The 26,415-nt window shown below is 47.9% G+C and overlaps 1 protein-coding gene across 2 annotated transcripts; it reads left to right on the top strand.

Annotated features, from left to right (window-relative positions):
• The first annotated feature begins 10,781 nt into the window (after positions 1-10,781).
• On the top strand, positions 10,782-23,756 carry ATF3 (activating transcription factor 3). 2 transcript variants are annotated; one of them, XM_082614215.1, is made up of 4 exons: positions 10,782-10,953; positions 16,902-17,149; positions 20,995-21,098; positions 22,305-23,756. In XM_082614215.1, the coding sequence occupies exons 2-4, from the start codon at positions 16,906-16,908 to the stop codon at positions 22,500-22,502; spliced, it is 546 nt and encodes a 181-aa protein (XP_082470341.1). In that variant the 5' UTR covers positions 10,782-10,953; positions 16,902-16,905; the 3' UTR covers positions 22,503-23,756. The 2 variants fall into 2 exon arrangements, with proteins under 2 accessions (XP_082470341.1, XP_082470340.1); XM_082614214.1 differs by lacking the exon at positions 10,782-10,953 and adding an exon at positions 10,981-11,549.
• Positions 23,757-26,415: the final 2,659 nt, after the last annotated feature.

The following is a 26,415-nucleotide window of genomic DNA, read 5'->3' as shown; positions in this document are numbered from 1 at the left end:
GTCTACTGATCCTTATCATCAGCATGTTAGCAAGGTTAGCATTCCACCTCTGTGACTTCACCATCCAAATATTTATGAATCAGAAACATGTTTCTAAGAACGTGTTTTCCAGTTGTTTACTTTATAGCAATAATAGTGTGCTTTAATTACAAAGATGACGTTTTAAAACCTAAATAGAACAAGCCTCAATTGTGTGGGAGTACATTGCTTTGGTGATAAAGGAGAAACATAGTGACTCAGGTGGAACATTGTTTCATTTTCATTTTGTGTTTCCTTTTAGTTCTACATGTCAGTACATGAAGTGGAGCCAATGCAGAAGTGTGCTGTGGGGAATGTGAAAATTAAAACTAAAGATTTATATGTAAGAATGAAAGTACATGGTCCCCATTCTCCCAGGCTCTCCCCTTTCAAGGCCAGAATGAAAGGGAAAAGAAGATGTTGGCTTCCCTCTAACACATGGATGATGAACTGGTAAAGGTCAATATTTTTTCCCTAATTCTTTAAAAGAGTGTGAAAGCGGCAACACTGGTCCTTCTGAATTGAGAATCTTTTTGGGTTTCCACACCAGCCTTACTTTAATTTAATTTAAATTAAATGTAAGAGGATAAATTAATGTGCGGGTATCTGCTAAGTGCCCAGTGTGGAGCCTTTGTCTGCCTTGCTCATTTCTGTCTTCCTAGCACCTTGAGCAATGTCTGGCATGTAGCAGGCACTCAATAAATATTTGATGAATAAGTGAATGAATTTATTCCCCACAGTAATCGAATGTGGCTATGGCAACTTTCCAGATCAGGAAACAGAGGCCAAGACTATGTGCTGGAAATTGAGGGAAAGAGATGATCTGTCCAGGCAGGTGTGTCCCAGGCTGACGGAGATAACATGGGGCTTCCTCCATGATTAACTTTTATGCGACCAGGTACACGTCTCTTCTGTAGAACCCTTGGTCAACAGGGAATGACAACAGGAGAAAAGGGGCTTTTAAAGTGTAACATCCCCATCATGATCATCATCTTCATCATCATCGATTGTAGACACAGAGCTTAAGATCAGAGAATTGAAGAACTGTGAAAAACTTTCACAATTTATAATACCACCACACACACACACACACACACACACAAACACACACATATATATATGAGGTAAAGTGAGGCACAGCCCCTCAAATGGGAGAAGCTTGACTTTAGTAAAGGAATCTTGAACTTTGCAATGAAAAGATCAAGGGGACAAACAGCTCCTTTACTTTCAACACACATAAGAGCATTATGTTTCATGGATAATTTTTATTTTGAATAAACAACATATGAGAGTGGGGTACCAACATCTCCTCAGTTCATGTGGCTTTGATCGCCTCCCCTGACCAGTGCTGCAGCCTCCTGACGCCTCCTCCCACATCCTCCTCTCCCATCCAGTTCCCCCTCAACCCTGCACCAGCAATTTTCCTAAACAACATCTGCTGTGTCCATCCGTTGCCAAAAGACCCTGTGGCCCACCTCTCCCCTTTGTCCTGGGACACAATTCAAACTGATTATCACAACCTTCAAGGCCTATCACAGTCTGATCCTCGCCCACTTGCTCCCCAGTCCCCTTCCCCTCCACACATACACCTGGTCAACAGCTGCTTCACCATTCTCCAGACCTGCTACAGGTTTTCACAATTCTGTATGTTCATTCATTGCTTGCACATTTACTGTGGGCCAAGCATGTGTCTGGAACAGGGCAAGGAGCTGGGAGTGAATGTAGAGATGAGCAGGGCACAGTCCTTGACTTTCTGGCACCCATTGCCTCTGCATATGCTTCTCTCTATGCCTGGAATGCCTGCCCTCCTCCCCTGCCCATAAAATGCTCAGCTTCAACATCCAGCTCAAAAGTCACTTTGTCTATCAGCCTTTGCCAGCTCTCCTGGGCAGAGCTTCCCCTGCACCACTTAGCCCTTATTACATCAGCCTACCTATTGTCAAAAGTCTATCTCCCTATGATCTAGTCTATTTCCCTGTGAGCATCTTCTAGGCAGGGAAGCATCACTGTGTATCTGCAACTCCCAACATACCACCCAGCACATACCAGCACAGAGTAGGTGCCCATTAAATGCTTGCTGAAATATATATATATATATATATATATATATATATATATATATATATAGTGACTGCAACGTGCTGGATACTGTTTCACGCATCTTAGTTTGCCACCCAAACAAGATTTTAAACTCCTCAAGGGCAAAGGATGCTCTTATGTTGCCCTTGTAACCCCAAGATGTCTAAACATACTGCTGAGCACAGGATCTGGCAACAGGACAGAATTTGAAGGATTGACTGGTAGGTATAAACTCACCGGAGTGACTCACTCCACCCTAAGCCACTCCAGTTTCAAGTACAAGTTCATCATCAGATGATTTCAGTTCATCATATTTTGGGAAACAGAATAAAAGTCCAAAAAGCCCTACTCGGTTTACTCAGTCAATAGCAGGGCTTATGTTTGTGGTTAAAGCAAAGTATGGAATAATTGCAAATTTGGCAGACAGGATAGTATCACAAAGGCTATCAGGATAGTATCACAGGGATCTGGAATTTGTCACATGGGAGTCTTCCGAGACTTTAGGAGTATGGTAAGGTGCACACTAGAAGGTTCCATGCATTCAACAAGACTTTGGTAAAGGGAAGGGGGGTGCCCCTTTTCAAGAAGAAGGCAAGGCTAAAGGAAAGTAAGCATGTGTAAAGCTCTCTAAGATTTGGGGGATAGTAGAGCTTAACGGAGGTTTTGAAGGAAATCAAACCTGTGTTGAATGTGCCTAAGAGCAATTTTCTTAACTTTTTGAGCTTTGGTTTCCTCATCAGTAAAACTGAAATGATAATACCTACCTCACCGGGTTATTGCAAGGATGAAATAAGATACTGGGTATTTTTAAAAGTGCTTACCATTGTGCCTGGCATGTAGCATGTGCTCAGTAAATAGTAATTACTAAATATGACCTAGCCTTGCATTCATTTTTTTGTTTGTTTTAAAATCAGTCATTACGTCGGCCTGACAGATGGCGCTTTCCATTGGTCTCTAGACATTTCTGATGTATCAGGGTTCTTTATGATGTGTTAGCTTCAAGGGTAAGGCATGAGGAAGGATAAAAGTGCAGATCTAAGGTTCTTTCCACAATCCCTGGCTCCCACCCCTCTGCCACTCACCCTTTCAGCTCCAGGGATGTTGTACGTGGTCAGCCACGAGCACAGGACACCCCTGAAAGGTGGTCCATCCCTCTCACAAGCACCTGTTCTTTACCTTGGCCCCATCTTAGCAAATGGAGCATCTTCTGGAGCAAAGGGCAAACAGGGGGCTCAGGAGTCTGCTGCTAAGCTTCCTTTCGGTGTAAGAATCTATTTTGTTTATTTATTGATTGATTTTTAAGATTTATTTATTTTGGCTGCGCCGGGTCTTAGCTGTGGTATGCGGGATCTTCGTTGCAGCATGAGGGGCCTTTTAGTTGCAGCATTTGGGCTTCTTATTTGCGGCATGCATGCGGGATCTAGTTTCCCCACCAGGGATTGAACCCGGGCCCCCTGCACTGGGAGCATGGAGTCTTACCCACTGGACCACCAGGGAGTCCCTTGGTATAAGAATTTATGATTCTGCATACTAAGTGAAGTAATTCAGAAAGAGAAAGACAAATACCACATGATATCACTTATATGTGGAATCTAAAATACGACACAAATGAACATATCTATGAAACAGAAACAGACTCACAGAGGGAACAGACTTGTGGTTGCAAAGGAGGAGGGGGGAATGGAGGAGGGAAGGACTGGGAGTTTGGGATTAGCAGATGCAAACTATTACGTATAGGATGGATAAACAACAAGGTCCTACTGTATAGCGCAGGGAACTATATTCAAAATCCCATGATAAACCATAATGGAAAAGAATATGAAAAAGAATATACATACATGTATAACTAAATCACTTTGCTGTACAGCAGAAGTTAACACAACATTGTAAATCAACTAAACGTCAATAAAATAAAAATAATTTATGATTCTGGAGAACTGTAAGGGAGCCACTTTTCCTCTGTGAGCTCAACATCCCCACCTATCCAGTGAGCACACTGAACTGTGTCAGAACTCCCCAAGTTTTCCTGTGAGCATTTGTTGAGAGTCAGTAGGTGTCGTGGCCAAGCACCCTGACTTGGGAGCCAGACTGCTTGAGCTCAAATCCTGCTCTGCCACTCACTAGCTGTGTAACTTCTGGCAATTATTTACCCTCTCTGTGCCTCAGTTTCCTCATCTACAAAATGGAGATGTCCATAGTAATTACCTAATAGTATTGTTATGATGATTACAGGTATTAACTCTATGTAAAGGGCTTAGCCTACAGTCGGAACGCTGTGAGTGCTACACAACAGCATTTGCTCATATTATTTTACACTTAAAGGCAGAAGAGAGGGAACTAATCCCCCCAGGGTCCTAGGAGTATAAGTTTTGGTAGCCCATCCCAAGCCCAAAATGTATTTGATGTCTTCTTCCTTTCCTTAAAAATTCTTGTGTGACATATTTAAATTCAACATATCCATATTTGTTTAATATAAAACAATATTCAAAGTACGTATTAATTAAGACAAACACTCCAGCAAGACGTCCTGTATTTACCTCCTGGCTCTGGTGCACAACGGTGTACCCATGTACATGTTAATGCCCATTTTGATGGAAGTAGATGATTTCCAGGGTCCTTTTGGCTCTGGCGTTTTGTAGTTCAGAGAATCAGTACCACCAGACTCCAGAAACCTGCTCCAGTGGCCACCTACCTGGCATCATCCATGCCACTGAGTTGGCATAGAGATGCCAGAGCCGAGCTGCTACCTGAACCACAGTGAGCAATTGCCTGGAGGGCACAGGCAGAAGCGTTGCTCCAGCTGTTCTGCCTCTGTACTACTCACCCCTGCCACAGACTAGATTGTCTGTTCTAAGGTGGACAAACAGAAAATAAAGGGGGATGGGAAAATAGAGAGAAGAAGGATTAAAGGAGATGCTTCATGGGAAAATTACCTGCAGGGGTTTTTTGTTTGGATGTTAGGAAAAAAGGAAAATGCACTGGTAGTCGTGATCATTCGAGATCCTTCCATCTTCCACTATGACCCGTGCAGCACTTGAAGATAGATATCAAGACCCTTTCTCTAACTCCATGTAAACAACCTGGGCAATGATGGAATTTGATGCCTCTCCCCAAAATAAAGATTTAAATTTGTACAGCACTCTAGAAACACTCTGCTAAAAGTAGGGGAATGACTAAGTAAATCATATCACAACCACAGCCCATTAAAAATTACGGTAATAGAAGTCAAGATAGTGGTGACCTCTGATTGGTAGAGAGAGGCAGGTGTGATCAGGAACGGTCGCATGTGGGCTTCTAAGTACTTGAGGTGGTGGTCTACTTCTTCACTTGAATGGTAGGTTCTTGAAGTTTGTTTTGTTATTAAAATGAATATATATATATGTTCTATAATCATCTGTATGTATGCTACATTTCACAATAAAATAAACATTTTTAGAAGAAAAAATTATGATAATAAGGACCACACATAATTCAGAGTAATAAGCAAAAGAGCAAATTTCAAAGCTGCTTGCAATGTCGATCACAACTCTGTTTTTAAAAATCATATGCATAAGAAAAAAGATCAGAGGGAAACACACCAGATTGCTAACATTGTTGAGATTACAGGTAATCTTTTTCTGTTGCCCATTTCCCAAATTTTCATAATGATAAAAAAAATTATACTAAATCCCCCAAAGGAATCTTTAAAAGTATAAGTCTTTTAATTATTTTCAAATGACTCTCACACCTGTTATCTCATTGCTTCTTACAACAATGCTTTGGGGGGAGTCAATATTAAATAGTCGATATTAAATATGAAATAAAGTTTATGGACTGGAACACAGATGAAGGGTTTATGACTTGCACCCAGTCACTCCGTTGCCTGGAGGGGAAACTTCGAGTGGCTCCCAGGTCTCCTGAGTCCTGCTCATCCCCTGGTTGTGGGGAATTGGATGCCCCAGGGCTCTAGGATTTCCACTCTTAAATGGGAAAAGCTGCTACCTGAGCTTTTGTCCTATGGTCCAAAGTGGGTGTCTATGGCATAGAAGATGGATTACACACCAGAAGGTCCCTAAAGATGCATTCTCTGCCTGGGGTGCTCCTCTCACAGCCCCTCCTACCTAGCAAGGCACCAAGTCCGTGGGTAAAATTCCCTAGAAATGTTAAGAGAGAAGAAGGGGAAGAAGAAGAAGGAGGAGGAGGGGGAGGGGAAAGGAAGGTTGTCAGGACCACAGGCTGTGTTTGAGAGTAAAGTTGGACAACTTTTCTTGACTCTAGTTTTTGGAGGGGAAGAGAGATGATTGAAATGAGTCTGTTCCTCGTGCTCTCCAATGCCTTCCCCCTGACGCCTTCTCTCCCTCCAGCTCTTTTAGGAGGGGTTGCCAGGGACTTGTAGGATGGCTTCTGCAGAAGGTCTCCATTCAAGACCCTTAGAGCTCAGCCCAGGGCTCCTCACTTCAGAAAAGATGGGGCCTTAGAGAGGGGAAGATCCTTTGCTCAGGAATACCAAAGGCAGAACCAGACCAGAACCCAGCTCCCCCCACCCTTCCCAGCCCACCCTGCACTCCCAGATCCTAGCCTGGGGCACTTAGCACAGGTCTGCCCTGCACTGAGGAGAGCCCCAAATGTGTGCCAGAGTTGTGTGGAAGGAAAATGGGGATTGCTCTCATTGTTTTCTTTGTGGAGTCCTATCCCCACTTCCCTGAAGATGGTCATTCCTGAATGTAGCTCAGCTTCATCCACAACTCTTTGCCACTGACTAAGGGGACAGAATGGGCTCTGGGAGAGATTTCAGGGGTATCCCCAGCATGCCTCCTTTGATTCATAATTCATGATACCACTACTGAGGACTGGCTGTGTGCCTTATCCTCAGTGAATCCTTATGTGTTAGATGCTCTTACAAGGGCCACTTTTCAGCTGAGGAAACTTAGGCACAGAGAATGAAATGACTTATCCAAGATGACACAGCCACTATGTGCTGAATCCAGAATCAAAGCGCCACCTTCCACATTTCAGAGTCCACTATACGATGCTTCCCCATGTTTCCTGAGGAAGAAGACTCTTAAATTAGTAATCCCCACATTCAAATTCACTTTATAGAAAGTGTGGGCTTTGGAAAGCAGAAGAAAGAAGAAACAAAAATCTACACCACACCTTTTCTGGGGTGAAGTGGGTTGAGCCAGGAGGATAGAGCTGCCAGTACCCTGACTGATTTTAACTTGTGTTTCACTTGCCTCTCTAGAGATCTGTGAGCAAATACAATCTTGAGGTTTGATGAAGAATAATGGGGGTGGGGGAAGGAGTGAAGGGACTGTTCCCTGGACTAAGAAACTGCTAAAACCTTTAAATATCTCTTGAAATTTTTTTTTTCTCTTTTGGCTCCCTGCAATGTTTTGATGTTGAGATTCGGTTGCCACAGTGGGCTGTTTTTAGCTGCCTAGTTCCATCCCCTCCCCTTTTAACTTTTTTCCCTTCCTTTTGCACATGCCCCAACATGAAGTTTCCAATTCTTATCTCACTCAGCAAAACATACTGGGGCTGGTCTGAATGTAGATTCCCCAGGCAGTTCTCCAGCGTAAAACCTCAGCAATATTCAAGTCTCTGCTTAACCCTCTTTCACTGAGGATTAACCCCTGAAATAACCCTACCCAGGGCTTGCTTCTCAGGGAGGGGAGAGGCATTCTTTGCCTTTGTGTAGAGAAGCAGTTTGGTCTGGGAAGCTTTTCTTGCCCCTCCTCTAGATGATACCGAGTGTGCAGGCTGGACAACGGTGGGTCCAAAGTCAGGGTAAAATGAGGCCGCACAGAACTCATACTGATCACACCTCGGGGGCACACATCTTGGGGCTGTTCCCTTCCCCTGCACTTTCCCAGTCTCTCTTCGATTAGGCAGATTTCACGGCTCTCCTGGGGGCTGGAGGCAGGGAGGCAGGCAGCGGCCGTTTTTGTTTTCCTTGGATAGGAGTCTCATTCACAAGGGGGTAGACTGACTTCTCTGTCAATACCAGCGGTTGTGAACTTCTCTGTCTCAATTACCCTTCTCGTGCATTGTTTTGTGGAGGCTGGTCTAGCTGTTTGTTTACCTACGCCCGAAGCCGAATTTCCCCTTAACAACAGGACCAAAACCTCCACAAATCTGGCTTGGGTGTATTAATGGAATCCTAGTTTTTTGTTTGTTTGTTTGTTTTGCGGTATGCGGGCCTCTCAATGCCGCGGCCCCTCTTGCTGCGGAGCACAGGCTCCGGACGCGCAGGCTCAGCGGCCATGGCCCACGGGCCCAGCCGCTCCGCGGCATGTGGGATCTTCCTGGACCGGGGCACGAACCCGCGTCCCCTGAACCGGCAGGCGGACTTTCAACCACTGCGCCACCAGGGAAGCCCTGGAATCCTAGTTTAAAATGTAAACTGGTTAAAGATTCCGGTAGGCATTTCACAAAGGAAAAAAAAGCGGGGGGGGGCGGGCGGGGGTAGCTTTCAAGTGTTCTCCCCCATTTCCTTGTTTCGCTTTATAATGGTGCAATTTATTCGAGGGCAGCGGACAAGTAGATAGGAAAGATATGTGGATAACCTCAAATAACTTTCATGTAAATTTACAAACCCCTTTCCTTTTGCTCTCGCGGCGTTCTAGGCGTTGTGCCGACACGCCCCGGGGTCTACCTGCCAGCCCGGGGTTTACCTGCAGATGCGTGGTTAGGAGGGCGGAGTGTAGGAGCGTGGGGTGAGGCCAGGAGGCCCGTTACCAGGGTGAAAAGTAAAGCAAAAACAACGGCCCCACTCTGGCCGTGTGACTTCGTTGGAAACCCGGTGAGGTCCCGGGCAACATCCCGGGATCCTGCGTGGAACCTCTGGGCTCCCGGACGGGCCGGGGGCGGGGGGACTTCCAAGGCGGCTCTCCGCGTTGTCCTGGGCCCCGAAGCTTGGGGGGGGGGTCCCGGTGAGGCTCGGATTCGGGGGAGAGGAACCTGGGTGCGGGGGACTCAGTTTTACCTGTAACTCTGAGGGTATCTATGCCAGGCTGCTGGGCAATCGGAGAGGCTGGGGAGAGGGACAGATTCCCCGAGGGTGCGGGACTGTGTGTGTGTGTAAGGCAGAGAGAGACAGAGACAGAGACAGACAGCTCCCCTCCTTCACGACTGTTAACACCCGAGGGCTGCAGGTGGGGTGGGGCTGCGGGAGAGATCTGGGCTCTGAGAGCCTTCTAGTTCCTACCCCAAATTACCAAACTATGGCCTTGGGCCGTCTCCCTCCCTAAAGGCAGGTGGAAGCAGGTGCCCCTACACCCCACGGGCGCGCACGGGTCTCCCTCCCGGGCGGTAACGAAACGTGGCTGGCCACACTCGCGTTCACCTATTAGTCCGTGAGCAGTTGACAAGGTCTCTGGTTCTCGAAGCCTAGACAGCTGAGGTCGGGGAATCGGAACTAGGAAATCGATTTTAAGGTTCAAATCCAGTTCCACTGAAGGCTCGGCTCGAATCTGGGCCACGAGACCCCGCCCTTCCCGCCACCGGCTCTGCTGCGGGGCCTTATTTCCGCTGCAGTTAGTGCGTCCCCAGTCCAGTCCGTCCGGTCCCAGCCCAATCCTCTCTGGGCGCAGAAAAACACAGGAAAGCCGTAGATGGGTTTTCCCTCAACACTGCCAGAGAGCGAGGCGACCCCCGCCCCGCCCCGCCCTGCCCGCGGAGACTAAAGCACCTTCTCTTTACTCCTCTCCCTGGCCTCTAGGCTTCAGCCTTAGTCTTAGCCCCTCTCTGAGTTGCCTCTGATTTTTCCAGGTCTCTCATCTTTTCACGGGCTTGTTCGTTTCGCTGTCAATTTCAAACGCTTTGGGGTTGTTAAAAAAATCCTAACCCCATAGGGTCCTACCACTAGGCCTGGCCTCAGAGTCGGGTTCCCAACCTGCCGGGAGACGGTTCCGCATGTGCGCCCCTGTGGGGTGTGCCGGGGCTGCGGGCGTGGGCGCACAGTGCCCGCGGAGCTCTCCGCGCTTGGGTTAACTCACAGATTTCTCACGGTCCCCGCCACAGAGGTCACCCCCGGCGGGTAACGGTGTGGGTTCACCGTAGGGGTGCCTTTGAGCACTTCTCCCACACTGGGGAATAATCCTTCTGTTCCTATCCCGTCCCCTACTTGAGAAGGAGGCTTTTGACTGCGAAGGGAGTATTTTCACGAAGCGCCAGAAAATGACCACGCATTTTAGAGAAAGGTCGCTGCTCGCTTCCAGCCTCACCTAGTCTGGGCAGCGGCCAGGACCCGCCTCTCCAAACTCGCCCCTCCGCAACTTAGCGGAGGGAGAGATGCCAGCGCGGTGGAGTCATGCCGCTGGCTTGGGCACCATTGGCTCATGCCTGGAACACGCAGCGGCGAGTACGCACATCTGGCGGCCAGCCCGGACGGCTCCGGTCCTGATATGGAGAGAGAGGGCGGGCGGGTGCGTGTGTCCCGGCGTGCGAGGCCGGGAGAACGCTCCCCGGCCGGCTCCTCCCCGAGCTTGCATCACCGGTCCCTCTTTTTCCCTCCTCCTCTTTGGCCCCTCCTCCCCGCCCCCCACCCCACCCCGGCTTTCGCCCAGCCTAGTTCGGCTGGTTCTCGGAGGAAGCTATTAATAGCATTACGTCAGCCTGGGACTGGTAACCCGGAGAAGGGCGCGCCGCCAGCCCGAGGGCTATAAAAGGGGTGATGCAACGCGCTCCCAGCCACAGTCGCACGCAGCGAGGCGCGCACTGCACAGCGCTCTCCCCGCGCCGCCGCTCCAGCGGACCCGCCAGCCTGCGCGCCGGCTGTGCGCCCTCTGTGCTCGCCCGCCGGCCCCACAAACAGCCCGACCCCACCCCGACCCCGCCCGCCCTCCGGACCCTGGGCGCCCCGAGTGGAGCCAGGAGGTGAGCGTTGGAAGCCGAGTGAGCGCGGCAAGGGTGGCTCGCTTTCATTCTCTTTGCGCCCCTCTGGTAACCAGTCGCCGACCCCTGCGCCCACCCCTGACACTTGCCCCAGCCTCTGGCTTCGAAAGAACTCTGGCTGAACTTCTCCCAGCCACCACTGCTTCTCGGCGCTTTAGAAACTTTATCGCAAAGAACTTTCTCTTTTGACCTGGGGCGCGAAATGTTCCTGGCAACCGAGAGGTCGGGCTCCCGCTCCTCCACTGGCGTCGGAGCACAGCTCCTCTCCTCCCTCGCGTTTACTTACCCCCTGGGAGCGGTCGACGGGTGGTGGGTGCTCAGGGTGTCCGAGCCTATCGGGCTCGCCGACCGGCTCCATCCCTTGCTCGGTGCGCGGGCACTGCCACTTGCGAGCCCAGCCTTCCTCAGAGGCGCGGAGGCCAGGGCTCGCGGAAGGGCTGCTCCAGGGGCGGAACGGAATGAATGGGGAAGGAGCGGGCGAGCCGGGGTCGCGCGCGCGGCCGCTGGGGGTCGCCCTGCCCGCCCCGGAGCGCCGGGAGGCAGGACAGCGCCGGTAGCCCGGAGCGAAAGTTAGTTGGGTAAGTTTACAGAGGTGGTGCGCGCTCATGTGGCTGCCCTAGGGCAGAAGGCGGAGAGGCTCCCGGCACAGATGCCGAGTTTCTGGGCCGGAGACTTCCTGTCCCAAGTTTCTCACACGCTTTTCTCTAGGACCTGTGACTCAAGCTCTAGCTCTTCCTCTGGCGTTTCGCGGATTTCTCTGCTTTCCATCCGGGGAGACCCACCGTGGGGGGTGGGGGGGAGCGAGAGTGCGAAGCCAGTTCAGATAATTGAGAGACTGGCTCTGTGGTCTAGGGGCCAGGACCCTGAGAGCTTACACTGCACTTGATGTCCTGGGCCTCACTCAATATCCCCAGCTGGGAAATGTGCGCATATAGACACTCCTGGCCCCTCTGCCTGTTTGCGGGCACGAGGTGGTGGTTGGACTGGACAACCATTACGGTCCTGTCTGGACGAATGTTTTCAGATTCTAAGGGGGTGTAATTGAAAGACAAGGGACCGATGAGGGGACTTGAGTGACTTGAATGAGGGGGCTTGGACGTCACTGGCCGGCCTCCGAGGTAGTGGGGGAAAAGGGACTTCTTTGTGGGGCATCTCTTCCCTTCCCCACGTTCTTTCCACTGGAATGGTTCTCCTTCTCTGCTCCCCCCACCCTCTTTTCATCTGATCGAATCACTTCCTTTCCTTCTAACCATTTTCTTTTTCCTAATTTCATTTCCAAATCGCACATGCTTTCTTACAAATAAAGGAGCTGCTAATCCCTTGATGGAGCCAGAAAAAAAATTGGGTGCTAGAAAATCTGGGTGCTCTCTTAATGCACCTGTTTCAGTGTGGGTGACGATCACATGCTTGGGGCCTCTGTCTCTTAACTTTAAATGAAGGAGAAATTGGTATGACTGTCCCCCTGTTTTGCATGTAGCATTTGTTGTAGAATAATGCTACTGCTTTGAGGATATCCTGGATGAAGACTGGGGTGGGGGTGGGTTTTGCAGTTGTTATTGTCTGGGTGGTTTCAGAGGTAACACCGCAGGCAGCACCCGAGGCACACAGTGTGACTAATACACAGTACCCAGCACCTGTGGCAGCTATTGGAGCCTCCAGATCCTTCCTATCTTAACCCCACCATTCTCTCTCCCCCTCTTGGTCTTTTCTCCCCATTGTCCCCTTTCTTCTACACTCCCTCCTTGTCTTAGTCCTATCAAAGCCTCCTCTGTGGTGGGTACAGGTTCCTAGGACTATTGACCCTTCATCTACCTGGCCAATGGCTCTGTTCTCCATTTGCCTCATTGGTTGATCCTCACGATGTTGAATCTCTGTTGGTGATGAAGCAAAATGAGCAGCAGGTGGATGGTCAACAGCTTGGCCTGGGCTGGGCCACTCGCCAGCTTTATGGTCTTGGGCAAGTCACTTTACCTTCCTGGACCCCATTTTACTCAATTACAAAATGAAGATCTGACCTAGACAACTCTAATATTGGGTGTTCTATCCCATTGGATAGAGCTCATGATTTCTTCCCTTTTCAAATGGGCTGGGCATGGGACAGGGTCAGTAGTTCCAAGTGTTACTCGGCTTGGGGAGGAGGAAGTACACAGCCAGGACACGACAAGAACCGGAAATGGTTTCACGTGTGAGACCTGGTCATTTCTCTAGTACTTAAGACCAGTGGGGACAAGCTGGGGCCAGCAAATAGTGGGGTGGAATTGATCTGGTGCACCAAGAGCCCGGAGGTCAGAGTGCAAAAGAAGCTGTCTGTGACTGACCTGAATTTCTTGAGGGTTCCAGTTAATTCATGATTAATGGGGCTCAGCTTCATTGACAGCAACATTATGAGTCCCCCCTGAAATGGGGAAAGTGGAATCACAGTAATAATGGCTACCCAGGATGTGTGTAAATCCACCTTCACATATCTCATATGATCTTCCTGACAGCCCTGGGAGGGAACTGGGGCAGGCGGTATTGGTCTCATTTTACACATGAGGTGACTGAGGTCCAGAAAGCATGCCAGCGGGTGCTCAGCGTGTGAGTGGTAGTGATAGGCCTGCAAGCTCATCTCTGTCCTGATGTCTAGCCTTACACCTACAACTGCAGTGTCTATATACCCACTTCCAGTGGGCTAGGAGAAAGACCAAGACAGGAAGTTAGTGAAAGAACTGGCTACCTACTATAAGATGTTTTATGAGCAGTGCTTAGTGGAAAGAAATGAAAATTAAAAGTGAAAATTCAAGGTAGTAGCAGCTACTAGGAAATAAAATCTGGGAGCTGAATTTCCAGTTAAAGAAATATATGAGTAAAGTTTCACTTTCTTGAAAATGATGAAACTACCGATTATATGACACGATTTCTGATTAGAGATAATGAAGCAGAAGCAAAATGCAGGTTCTTTGTAATAAGTCTGGACAATTTTAAGGTCAGTACAGAAAGTCAGCTCAGAAAATCCTCTAAAATTTTTTCTCCAAAGGGGGATGTTCAAGGGTCTCAACCTTCTGAAAAACTGAAGGTTTAACTTCATTTTTCTTGTAGGGGCACAGCCTGAGTCTAGGCTGATCACATTTTAAGAGAATGAGGCAGCAAATAACTAGAAAGTATCTCAAGAAACTGAACTTTAGCTGAGTGCAGGAAAAACCCAAATCGTTACAGTTACAACTGCTTTACTTTCTGAAAGGCTTTTAAACATTTTTACAACCTGTTTCCATCCTCAAGTAAGCCCACCCAATGCTTTTCATAAAAACATTCCATACCACTGGCATTCTTCAGTTTCTTTCATCAGGACTGCTGACTTTACACCAAGAAGGGGGAAAAAATCCCACACAGCAGACCCCAAGCCCTGAAAGCTCATTAATAAACTTGGGAGGTGAAATGGAACTACGCTCAACTGTGGTGGAATTCAAACTGCCTGTGCAGAAGGGAGCCATGCAGTCCTTCAGACAAAGGCCAGCCCAGTGGTAGCTCTGAAATCCATCCCTGAACTACTGGGTTTTTAATAATGTTGGAAAGGGAGGGAAAACACAATTGCATGGGAGAATCTTAAGCCTCTGGCTTTGGAGAGCTGGTTTCTCAGAGTTTATGAGAAAAGTCTCCTCCCCACATCCTAAGATTACAGGATTCAACTGATAGAAGAATATCAGTTCTGACTCAGGACATAGGGCTTTGGGAAGAGAATCACATACATTTCCTGGGTTTCTCTGAATAGTCAACAATGGTGGTGTTCATTGGCCTGGAATTCTTGCCACCATCAGTGTATCTTGGATCTTAAGGGGGATGTAGAGGTCAGGGTGTTATATTCAGAAGTGTTTGAGATCAAAGACAGTGACCAACCACCCACCCACCTGGACCCCACAGAGCATCTGTTGGAGAGCCAGTCCTGGGCTGGACAGATCTCTGGGAGGCCCAATAATAACATATTTCCTAGTTGCATTATATTTTCCAGGGCATATTCAGGTATTAGTTCTTCAATGCCTTGCACAACTCTGGGAAAATAGGGTGATTGTTTTTAGACTTCTTTTACAGAGGAGAGAGAAGGCTCTGGGAGGTAAGATGATGACGCATAAGGAAGTGAGCTTCAAATCTTGATGTTCTGACCCCAGACTGGGAATTCCTGGATAAAAGATTCAGTAACACATACTCCCTGAATGCAGGCAGCAGTCTGAGTGTGCACCCAGGCAGAGAAAGCTCAGGAATTCAATACAGAATTCACATTTTCCCCATGGCTCTTTGCTTAGTCTCCCCTCCATCACTTCAGTTCCAGGACCCTCACCCATCCCCATGCCTACTCCCAACCCTCAAGAAAAGTTTGCTCTGGCGTTTTGTTTGCTTTTACAATTTAGAATACTATTCTATGTTCTGTAAATTTAGGGCATGAGTTCTGGAGTAAAACTTAATTCCAAATCCTGATGCTGCCTCGTACTAACTCTATGACTTTGGGCAAATTATTTAGCTTGTCTAAATTTTAGTTACTTCATCCGTAAAATGGGACTAGGACCTAACTGGGTTCTCATGAAGATTAAGTGAGATAAGGCACATAAGGTTTCTGGAATGAAGGAGGCACTTGTGAAATGTTAGCGACTTGCCAAAGGGCTTCTTGTCTGTCTGGATTTAGCTAATGACCTCAGGTCCCCAGATTGAGAGGGATGCTCCCAAGGGGACCACCTGCCCTGAGAATCCCCACACTCATCGCCCCTGGAGAACTGAAAGCAGGGATGAGGGGGGATGGCCACTGCTGGAGGGAGTATACAGCAGGAAGAGATTTATGGAAGGCTATTCCAAACTGGAACCATGGAACCATTACTATTTCTGCCCTTTCTTGCTTGCTTTTTTTTTTTTTTTTTTTTTTGTCCCTTTGTCTTCCCTGGGCTGTAGAATGATAGGGGGTAGATGGGACCTCAGAGGCCATTTGATTTAACCGCCTCTTCCTCATTTCATGTATGCAGTTGGATAGTCTCCAGCAGTCAGCAGGCATTGGGAGAAGACGGTGCCAGGGGCTGGGTCAGGGTCTGGAAAGAGCAACAGCGGAGACTCCATCCCGGTGCTGTAGGAGCTCCCAGACATTTGTCACATAAAGACTGAGACTCAGAGAGCTCGGGTCACACCACTCCTTAGTGCCAGAGCCAGTCCCAGGCCCCCTCTGAGCCCAGCCCAAGCCCTTCCAAACATCACAGGGCTGAACAGCACTCCCCAAAGGAGGTCCAAATTCTGAGCTCCTCACTGTTCTTTACTCTGAGGTCTTTTGCTTCACCAACCTTTACCTTAAGAAAGGGCTACTCTAGTCCCTTGTGACCTGAATTCCCACACCCCAGCCAAACTGGGGCGAAGAAATGCACCTGCTACACTTACTGTCCTCATTCTCAATGACTTGGATCCAACTTCCCAAGGGGGAGGCTTCAGAGGTATATTTGCTAAATTCAAAGGTCCCCCACTCCTTGCTTTTACTTCCACTCACTGATAGATTTAACTTGATTTCAGATACCTTCCAAGGTTTTTTTTTTTTTTTGAAAAGGAGACTGCAAGTGGGGTTACATAATAGTCTCACTGATTTTTTTTTAACGCTCTTCCTCTTTCAGGACTGTTTGAGGCTACATTTGCATATATGCACACCAGCCAATACTAATAGCTCTTGTGAATTCAGAATAGCCTGAAACGTCACCCCTTATAAACTTCAACTAGGCATTTTATCCACATCACTGAGCTGTGTATTTTAAGAACCTGTTTTACTCAAGATGAGGATGGTGTGAAATGAAAACAAAGCAGAAGGCCGAGGGCTAATGGGACCTTCTTCTGGGAGTGGGGCTCAGGTATTGGAGGTCGCAAGTGCGGGGGGTCCTTGATCCCATGCCCCCAAATCCCTGAAGTAGTCTGGGTTTTGATGTGTCTTTCAGCAAAATGATGCTTCAACACCCAGGCCAGGTCTCTGCCTCGGAAGTCAGTGCCTCTGCCATCGTCCCCTGCCTGTCCCCTCCTGGGTCACTGGTGTTTGAGGATTTTGCTAACCTGACACCCTTTGTCAAGGAAGAGCTGAGGTTCGCCATCCAGAGCAAGCACCTCTGCCACCGGATGTCCTCGGCGCTGGAGTCAGTCACTGTCAGCGGCAGACCCCTCGAGATGTCAGTCACCAAAGCCGAGGTAGGTTCTCCCAGGGGTGCCCTTTCTTTCTGCACTTACTTATTGCACACCTACCATGCACCAGGCATGCTCTAGGCAGGGGGCTTTGGCCATGAATAAAACAAAATCACTGCCCTCACAGGGAGCTTACCTTCCACTGGGAGGAGACAGACAACACACAAGATAAGTAAATCCATAAAAGAGAGACAGGCAAAGGAGAAAAATAAAGCAGCAAAGGGGGACAGGGGAGTGGGGTAGGAGTGGGGTTACTGTTTTAAACCAGGAGTTCAGGGGAGTCTTCACTGATAGAATGGCCTTTGAGCAGAGACTCGAAGGAGGGGTGGATAAGGTCCATATGGGTATCTGGCAAAAGATCAAGAATAAGGGCACTGAGGGAGGGGGGTGCTGAGTGCACAGGACCAGTACCAAAGGAGGGCCAAGTGGCTGGGGTCGCTTGTGGGGTGGGGAGTGAGGCAGGCGTTGAGCTTACGGGTGGAGGCCAGATCACATTGGGTGTTGTAGGCTATTGTAAAGACACGCCGTGTACTCAGAGTGAGGTGGGGAGCCCCTGGGAGGGTTTCTGAGCAGAGGAGCGACATGGTCTAACCTAATATTCCTAAATGATTACCCTGGCTGTCGAGTCGAGAATGGGCAGTACGAGCGAGGGCAGAAGCAGGGTACCGACACAAGAGGGTCTGCATCGGGATGAGGGCCTTGAGGTGCTGAGAAGTTGTCAGCTTTTGGATCTGTCTTGATGGTACAGCTGATTTCCCAGAGTCATACATCAGGTATGACTCCAAATAGGAGTCAATGGTGACTCCAAAATTTCTGGCCTGACCAGCAGTAAAGACGGAGAGCCTATTTGCTGCTGAGGTTGGGACTGCAGGACATTGGGCGGGACAAGAGCAGGCGTCCATCCTGTTCAATGCCCCAGTGGAGGTGGGAAGGAGGCAGTTGGATACGTGGGTCTGGAGCTGAGAGGAGAGTCGGGGCCAGAGATAGAGTTGGAAGCCATCAGCATATGAATGGTATTGAAAGCCATGAGACTGTCTGGATGAGATCACCTTCTGTGTCCAGTTGTTCTGAAGAAGCAGAGAGTGTGGTGATTGTTTTCATCACTACGAGAACCCAGGTGGCCAGGCTGTGGAGCAAGGACCAGTCGGCCATGCTCACAGCCTTGGTACAGGTTCTGCTCCAAGTTCACTTCTGTCTCTGATGCTTGTGCTGTTCTCCACTCGGCAGCCTTTTATAAGACACCTGGAGTAACAGGCATGGTGAGAAGTTTGGGAGGTGCTTGCTGGCAATGCTGTGGTGGTTCGAGGACTTCAGAGCTGAGGTCTCAGCTGTTTTGTCGGCCTTCCCCTCATGGATGAAAGATGGGAGTGTTTCAAGCTCACTTAACTGGCATGATCCCTGCCTTTAGGCAAGAGGTAGTGGACCTGGCCAGAAAAGAACTGAGTTTTAAAGGAAGTTGGTTAGGAATCTTTATGATTCTATGAAAGGGGGTGTGTGTGTAAATAATGACTCCAGTATAGAACTGATCTAAGGGTTAAATGAGATGGCATTTGTTAAGGGTCTAGCAGAGGGCCTGGCTGAGTGTTAGCATTCAGTGAATGGTAGGCAGGACTACTATATGATGCTATATCCTTAAGGCAGCATTAGGGGCATTGGCTGTACCCCAGTTAACCTCAGGGCAAGTCACTGGTGCCCAGTCCAATATTGGAAAGTGCAGGGTGGGAACATGGGACACTCAAGGAAAAAATTTTTAAAAAATTTTTTTAATTAAATCTTGAAATTACAGGATGCAGTGGAAGTAGTGGTGCCATGGAAGGAAGGAAAGCATTTTGGAGGGATATTCGGAGGGTTCTCCAGAGCAAGAAGCAGGCAGCCAGCTTCATGGAAGCAGTCTTAAAGTCATCCAACTCATGTAGTGTGATTTTTTGTTCATCAAGTGACCTTCTGATCTTAGGTCAGTTTAACAAGTAGATTTTTCTACTGGGAAGAGAATGCACCAAATGACCTAGCTGAATTCTGGTCTCCTTGGTGGCTGTAATTCTCAACTTAAGGCACTGAGCCTGTGAAACCCACGGGCATCCTGTGTATCTGGGCAGCGTGAGCCTCCTCCCCAGATCCCAGGCACCTCTGGGAATGCAGCATGGTGGAATGAGGCAGCTGTGGCCAAGAGAGGACACAGGACCGGGAGCCACAGGCCTGGGTTTTACATCCAGTGTTGTAGCCTACTGGTCTGCTGACCATGAGCTGGTGATTCCTGGGCCCCCCTTGGCACATTACTTTTGGCCACTCTGTGCCTCATTTGCAAATCAATAAAGTGAGGGATTGATCTAAATGGCCTTTAGAAAGGCTTTTCCAGTGACAGTTTGTGACTCTGAGGTTTGCTCTACTTTCAAGTACTTCCTTTTATGAGAATACTTTGAATCCTCCCCCCATCCAAAAATATCTGTAGAGTTAGTTGCAAAGGAAATTCTAGACTTGCTGAATTCTTAATGAAGACATTGATGATGAGGTTAATGATGATAATAACTAAAGCTTCCATAGCACCTAAACCCTGTGCAGAGGGTTTTACATATATTAACTAATTTGACCCTCATCACAACCCTATTGGGTAGGTAAGATTATTGATCCCATTTTACAAATGAGGAAACTGAGGCTCAAAAGAGCATAGTAACTTGCACAAGGTCTCACAGCTAATAGGCAGTGAAGGTGAGATTCAAAGGTAGTTTAGTCTAAACCCAATGTCTGCCTATGTGGTTCTGGGATCCAAGACATAAAAGGTAGAAATGCCTCTCATCGTATTTCCCCCTTGGGCTTTGTTTCCCTACGTTGTAAAGCCTCCATCTCAGCCCAACCTTAAGTCAGTGTCATCTAATCCAAAGTCAGAGGTGAGGTGATCGTGGCGTCCCAGGATCTCTTTGATTTGCGGTGAGGCTCCCATGGCCTTTCCTGCTGTCTGGAGCAGTGACAAGTGACATGACAAAGTTCTGACATTAGTGGCCTAAACCATCACCCATTCTGCTCACTGTGAGTGCTTCACTCCCGCTGGACTCTGGTCTCTGAGCTAAGTCCAGCAGCCAGACTTTGCTGGTTCCCCATCAGTCCTTAGGCAAAGTCAGGATCAGAGTGAACTTCACAGAGGACCAGATGGTAAAGCAGGACAGGGTTTTGTTCTCTGAGGATTGCAGGGCTGGCTCAGGGTGGGGCACAGAGGAAGAGATCAATATCAACTTGTTGGATGAATCAATGGATGGTTCTAGTTCTACACCCACAGGTGGCACCAAGCCATGGGCTGATAACGCCACTTTGGTTGGGGAATAGCTTGGGTTCCTCTTCTCCAGGAGCTGCACGGGCTTCTCCTGAATTTAGGAAGGAGGTTCTATGATGATGTCAGGTGAAGACAGAGATGAATCGAAGAAGAGGCAGGGGGAATGGGTGGCAAGGTGATATTCCTGAGGTCATTCCTGGTTCTAGGGGAAAGGACATATTTACTGAACAAAATCTGTTTCTTGCTCTAGTTGATAACCAATAGTTATCACTTTGAATATCAAACTCCTATTTTAAAATCCAAATGCTTTTTAAAAGTAAAATCAATTTTATTTACTAATATTGCCAATAAAATTTTAACTGTTCTTTGATTTTTCATTATTCATTCTTGAGTGTGTGTGTGTGTGTGTGTGTGTGTGTGTGTGTGTGTGTGTAGAGGTTGCATGCAAAAGTCTAGGGCTTTACTTCTCCCGAATTCTTTAGGGCTGCTCCAGTTTGTCAGTTTTAGCTGGAAATAAAAGGCAGTGTATTTGAGGTGGATTGAATTTCTAACCTCCCATTAAGCTTGTGCCTCTTGAATTTTACAGGTAGCCCCTGAAGAAGATGAAAGGAAAAAGAGGCGACGGGAAAGAAATAAGATTGCAGCTGCCAAGTGCCGAAACAAGAAGAAGGAGAAGACAGAGTGCCTGCAGAAAGTGAGTGCCTGTGTGCCTCGCTCCCTCCTCTTGCTCACACCTGTCCCCGGCCAACCTCACGTCACGTGAGGAAGGGGAGTTTGAAAGCCCCCACCCAGAAGTGCTTTCCCAGGAAGGGCATTGTAGCTGGTAGCAGAAATGCCAGTTGCAGAACGATGAAGTAGCAAAGCTGTTAGCACAATGAATGTGACTCTGGATGTGTAAGAAGCAGGTGTGTGAATTAAAAACCACAAGATCATCTGGTGCCCATATTCCCCCTCGGCCGGTCCATACACGTCCAGAAGCCTCCAGGTACAGGATACGTCAGTCCAGTGAAAGAGGCTTCACTCGCCCATTTTCCTCAGAAAAGGAAGCTGCCACCTCTCATTTGGCTCACTGTGAAAAGCCTTTAATTAATCTCTTCAAACAAGCTATTTCCTTAATCTACAGGCAGAGGTTACACTTTCTTTGCATTCCTCTCTTGTTCTTAACTCTGCAGCCCTTCTCTTTGGTGCATCCAATAGTCTGTGCTCCCAGCTGCATTCAGCCAGCTCCCCTTCCAGAAGGGAGAAGCATCAGTGGCAATGGCATCTGCGGGCAGCTGGAGCAGGCCGTGATGCAGTCTTTCCAGTGGCTGTGTCCCCTCTCCCAAGTGTAGACAGGCCAGGGCAGAGTCTTCACCCAGGTTCCACAGGTCCCCAAGGGTTCTGTCAATTGCTTCAGGGGGTCAGTGAAAATTAAGACATTTTGTTTATTGCTATACATTCTTTCTGGGGAGATGAGCTTCCCAGTGAAATCAGTGACTCACAGAAGACTAAGCACCATGAGTCTGGATTGCCTTCCAGTCCCCAAGGCCCTTTTGGGTCCAGAAGACCTGCCCATGGGCTGTTGTACTTGTGCAAAGGAGACCTCTTTGCCATTGCTTCTACTGCTGTTTCGTTACTATTAGGGTCACAACCTGCCTCAACCTTGAGTGGAAACTCAAGGCATCTCTGAAGGAGCCTCCAAGTTCAAAGGCTTCTCCAGGCTCTGGATTCTCCCAAACCTAATGCTGCTGTCCCGGCTTTGTGGGGCACTGTAGCAGGGAGCCAGCGGCCATTCCCAGCTTGATGAGCCCCGACGTGTCCCAGCTGTTACCCCTTGCCACCCAGGGCCCACCAGCAGGCCACCCCGTTCCTCACTGGCCCGTGGCTTCCCTTCCTAATCCCTCTGCTCCTTGTCCCCCAGGAGTCAGAGAAGCTGGAGAGTGTGAATGCCGAACTGAAGGCCCAAATTGAGGAGCTCAAGAATGAGAAGCAGCATTTGATATACATGCTCAACCTGCACCGGCCTACATGCATTGTCCGGGCTCAGAATGGGAGGACTCCAGAAGATGAGAGAAACCTTTTTATCCAACAGATAAAAGAGGGAACATTGCAGAGCTAAGCAGCCGTGGTATGGGGCAACTGCGGAGTCCTCATCGAATCCTCCTTTTACATCTGAAACCCTGAAGCCATTGGAGATCTGACTTCCTGTGCACCTCTTGAATCCCAGCAGCAAAGAACCATCAAGGCGGGAGGGCCCTCGGTGACTCAGCCGGACCTTTCCACTCTACCCCCGAGTGGACTCTGGACCAGGGCAACAAGGGCATCTTTTTCTTCAACTCCAGAATTTAGGCCTTAACATCTTGGCCTTCCTTGGATTCTCCAGATGGCCCCTGGTTAGGGTCCTGCCTGCCTTTCATCTGGATTCTGCAAAAACTAGGCCTCCCACCATTAGGATTCATGCAGAAGAAGCATCTGTACCTTGGGTGGGTGGGGTGGGGCCACCTCCTCTGCTGCCGCTGCCACTGTCACTTGTAGGGGACGTGGAGTGAGAATGGCATTTTGTGAAGCTGTGCGATGGCTAGGGTTGTGCTTTCTAGCAAATATGCTGTTCTGTACAGGAATTACCGTGTGCAAGGCGTTCGTTTCAAAACTAGGCGTTGTGCTCTTCTGATGTTTGCGCCACACAACACCACTGTGACTTTCTCATGACTTTCCTCAGATCTGGTTTCTGAGAATGTGGAGGGGGCTATCATATCAGCACATGCAGTGTCTTGCAAAGTATTCAGGTGGCCAGAAGAGCTTGTCAGCTCCAGGAGAACAGAATTGTGCCAGCCTGGACTGACTGCAGTTTTGTGCCAACAGAAAAGGCCTCTTCCCCTTGGCACCCAAGCATTAACGCAGGTCCTCTGTTGCAACTCAGTTATAATGTCACAGGAAGAAAGCAGAAACAGAGCCCAGCTTCCAAAGGGTTAGGATTCTCTGCTCAGTGACTTAGGTCAGGAATTTTTTCTAGGCCGGAAGAGCCAAAGAATATTCCATTTTCCTTTTCTTGCGGTTGAAAACCACAATCAGTGGAGACGCATTTGAAGCCAGGTGATGCCTAGGCTTTAGCATTATTAGATGTTAATGGCATTGTTTCTGTCATGCAGATGTTTGTAGAAATCGGGCCCAGAGCATTTATAGCTGTGAGACAGTCACTCACACTGGCCACGAGGACTCTGGCTACTGTCTGTTTAAATTCTGACGTTTCTGTGAAATCCTCAGAGTGTTTAATCCTACTCAGTAGTATCATTACAATTTTCTGTAAAAGAAGATATTACTTATTTATCCTAGTATTCCTAACCTGTCAATATAATAAATATTGGAACCAAGACATGGTGAACTTAAGTGTTGTGCTGGTTTGTGTTCTTTTAAATTGGTTGTTTGTTGAGATCTAACCATTTCCCTCCCCTCTCCTTTGGAGATGGTGCTGTAGGGGGTGGTCTCGAGCTTTAAAATATTCTGCAGGTGTTGTTCTTTGTTCTCTGGGGTGCCACTAGGTGGGATTTTTGACTTCCAATCCTGTTCCTCAGTCTGTGGTTTCTGATGCTCAATTTCTCATTGACAAACCCTAGGACACAACAGCAAGCATATCCTTTAGATTGTTTGATATTAAGATAGGATTTTGGGGGCTTCCCTGGTGGTGCAGTGGTTAAGAATCCGCCTGCCAACGTAGGGGACACAGGTTCGAGCCCTGGTCCGGGAAGATCCCACATGCCATGGAGCAACTAAGCCCGTGCGCCACAACTACTGAGCCAGTGTGCCACAACTACTGAAGCCTGTGTGCCTAGAGCCCATGCTCTGCAACAAGAGAAGCCACTGCAAGGAGAAGCCTGCGCACCACAATGAAGGGTAGCCCCCGCTCGCCGCAACTAGAGAAAGCCTGTGCAGAGCAACAAAGACCCAACACAGCCAAAAATAAAATAAATTTATTAAAAAAGATAGAATTTTGATATAAAATCTGAATACCTCAACTACCAGTTTCTCTGAATATACAAAAGCCTAAAATGTACACCTCTTGCTCAACTTGAACCTTACAATCTGTCACAGAACTCCTCGTGTTCACTTGAATTACATCTCTTATAAGGTCCAAGTTTGTGTCTCATTGTTGCAAATAGGTATTTCAAATTTGGAAAAGAATGGCAGTGAGGATGGGGAGGAAGAGAGAGTATAACTTTAGACAGCATAGGTGTGATAATTCAAAGAAAATAGTCCACCTAATTTTCTGGAATCTCCAGAGCATATGATTCCTTAGGTCTGGAAGAGAACCAGGGTCCCTTGCTCTTTCCCTGTGCACATAAGTAACACTCACAGGCTGGGAATAAAAACTGGCTACTCTGCCACCAATGCCATTTTTCAGAGAGATCCTCGCTTCCTTGAATGTTCATGCACATGAAGCATGCCTGCTCCTTTGAACTCACGTATAGTTCCTTTAAACTATCACCTGTGACACAGGCATCCTAATTTTGCTGCTTTAACTACATATCAGGGGCAGTTCCTAACCTGCACAGAGCATCTGGGGGAAGTACCGTTTACCACTTCTTTCAGGAGATAATCTATTTTCCTTGTCTTGGTGGAGGGGGATGAATTTCCTTGCATTTACCTTCTGGATGAGCCACCAATCAGCCGTTGTGAAACTTAAGACAGTTTTAAAGCTGCCAATGAACAACAACGAATTAGAGAGGAAGGAAGGGGGAAGTGGCAATGGCAAGAAAAATTGATCTGAGAAATGCATGTAAATCATCAGTGGAACTGTGAGTTCTCTTAACAAATGCATTAAAAATAGTTTTGTTTTCTGTAACCAAGTTTATGTTTCCATACTTTAAAAAGAAAGGATTAATAAGTATTTACCATCAATTTGCTTAGTTCATCTAGTTTCACGTTCGACAGAGAGGGAAACTGGGGCTCTGAAAGAATAAACTTGGATGGGATCTGCCAGAGTCAGACACCTGGTTTGACAAGGTCTTTTCCTTGGGCCACCACCTGCTGGGGTTGTGATGTCACAGTGGCAGGGCATGGACAGCCCACACTCCCTCCTGTCTCCCACCCTCATCCTGTCCCCTGGCCTTTCCCTGAGATCTGGCCTGACGCCTACTTCAGAATAAAGAGCTGTAAAGGGTTCTGGCCCAGGACAGGGGTTCTGGAGTTGAAACTTCCACTTTCTGCCAGGAGCTAAAATGCTATTTCCATCTTTATCTGAATTTCTCCCACGGGCTTTGAAGAAACCCTGAAACCCAAACCCATACCAAGCTTTTCCTCTCTTCCGCATCCCATACTCTTTGGTTGTGTTCAAGCAGTTTCTCCGTGGAGTAAAGTGTTTTCATGGATTTGCCTGAGAAAAAACCTCAGAGGAGGCCAGGTTTGTCCAATGAGGATCCTTTTGAGTTCTCATGGTGGCTCTAACCACAGAAGCTTCTCTATTTGTCGTACCGAAAACTGCTGTCAAGAAGGAATTCACACTGAAGCTTAAAGGGCCAGTTGAAATTAATACCAATAATAGATGACATTTATTGAGTGAGACAATATTGTCTCAATACTTTACATGCATTATCTCATTTAATCCCCACCAGCAACTGTTATTATCTCCATTTTACAGATGAAGTGGAGAGCTAGGTAGGATACCCAAGGTCACACAGGTGACCTCTCTAAAGCTGAAAGCTATGTTTTTGAACTAAAAAGGTTCTGAGCAGGAGAGAGAGAGAGAGTGTGTGTGTGTGTGTGTGTGTGTGTGTGTGATAAAATTCACCACTGTAATTTTAGAGTGTACAATTCAGTGGCATTCAGTACATTCACAATACTGTGTAAGCATCACCACTATCTAGTTCCAGAATTTTTCATCACCACAAAAGGAAATCCTGTACTCCCCATTCTCTGCTCCCTCCAGCCCTAGGCAACCACTAATCTAATATCTGTCTCTATGGATTTGCTTCTTCTGGGTATTTCCTATAAATACAATCATACAATACGTGGCTTCTTTCACTGAGTATAATGTT

Source organism: Mesoplodon mirus (genome assembly GCF_964341445.2).
Source record: "Mesoplodon mirus genome assembly, chromosome: 3".
In the NCBI taxonomy this organism is placed as follows: Eukaryota; Metazoa; Chordata; class Mammalia; order Artiodactyla; family Ziphiidae; genus Mesoplodon; species Mesoplodon mirus.
Note: the sequence above shows the minus strand (reverse complement) of the source record. Positions and strands in the feature narration are given on the sequence as shown.

What these genes read in the sequence shown, in the direction of transcription:
- ATF3 (XM_082614214.1), top strand. Translation starts at nt 11,434, where the DNA reads ATGGGGAAGGAGCGGGCGAGCCGGGGTCGCGCGCGCGGCCGCTGGGGG. An exon ending in CCGGAGCGAAAGTTAGTTGG is followed by an intron (nt 11,550 to 16,901) that starts GTAAGTTTACAG and finishes TGTGTCTTTCAG; the next exon opens with CAAAATGATGCTTCAACACC. An exon ending in AGTCACCAAAGCCGAGGTAG is followed by an intron (nt 17,150 to 20,994) that starts GTTCTCCCAGGG and finishes TTTTACAGGTAG; the next exon opens with CCCCTGAAGAAGATGAAAGG.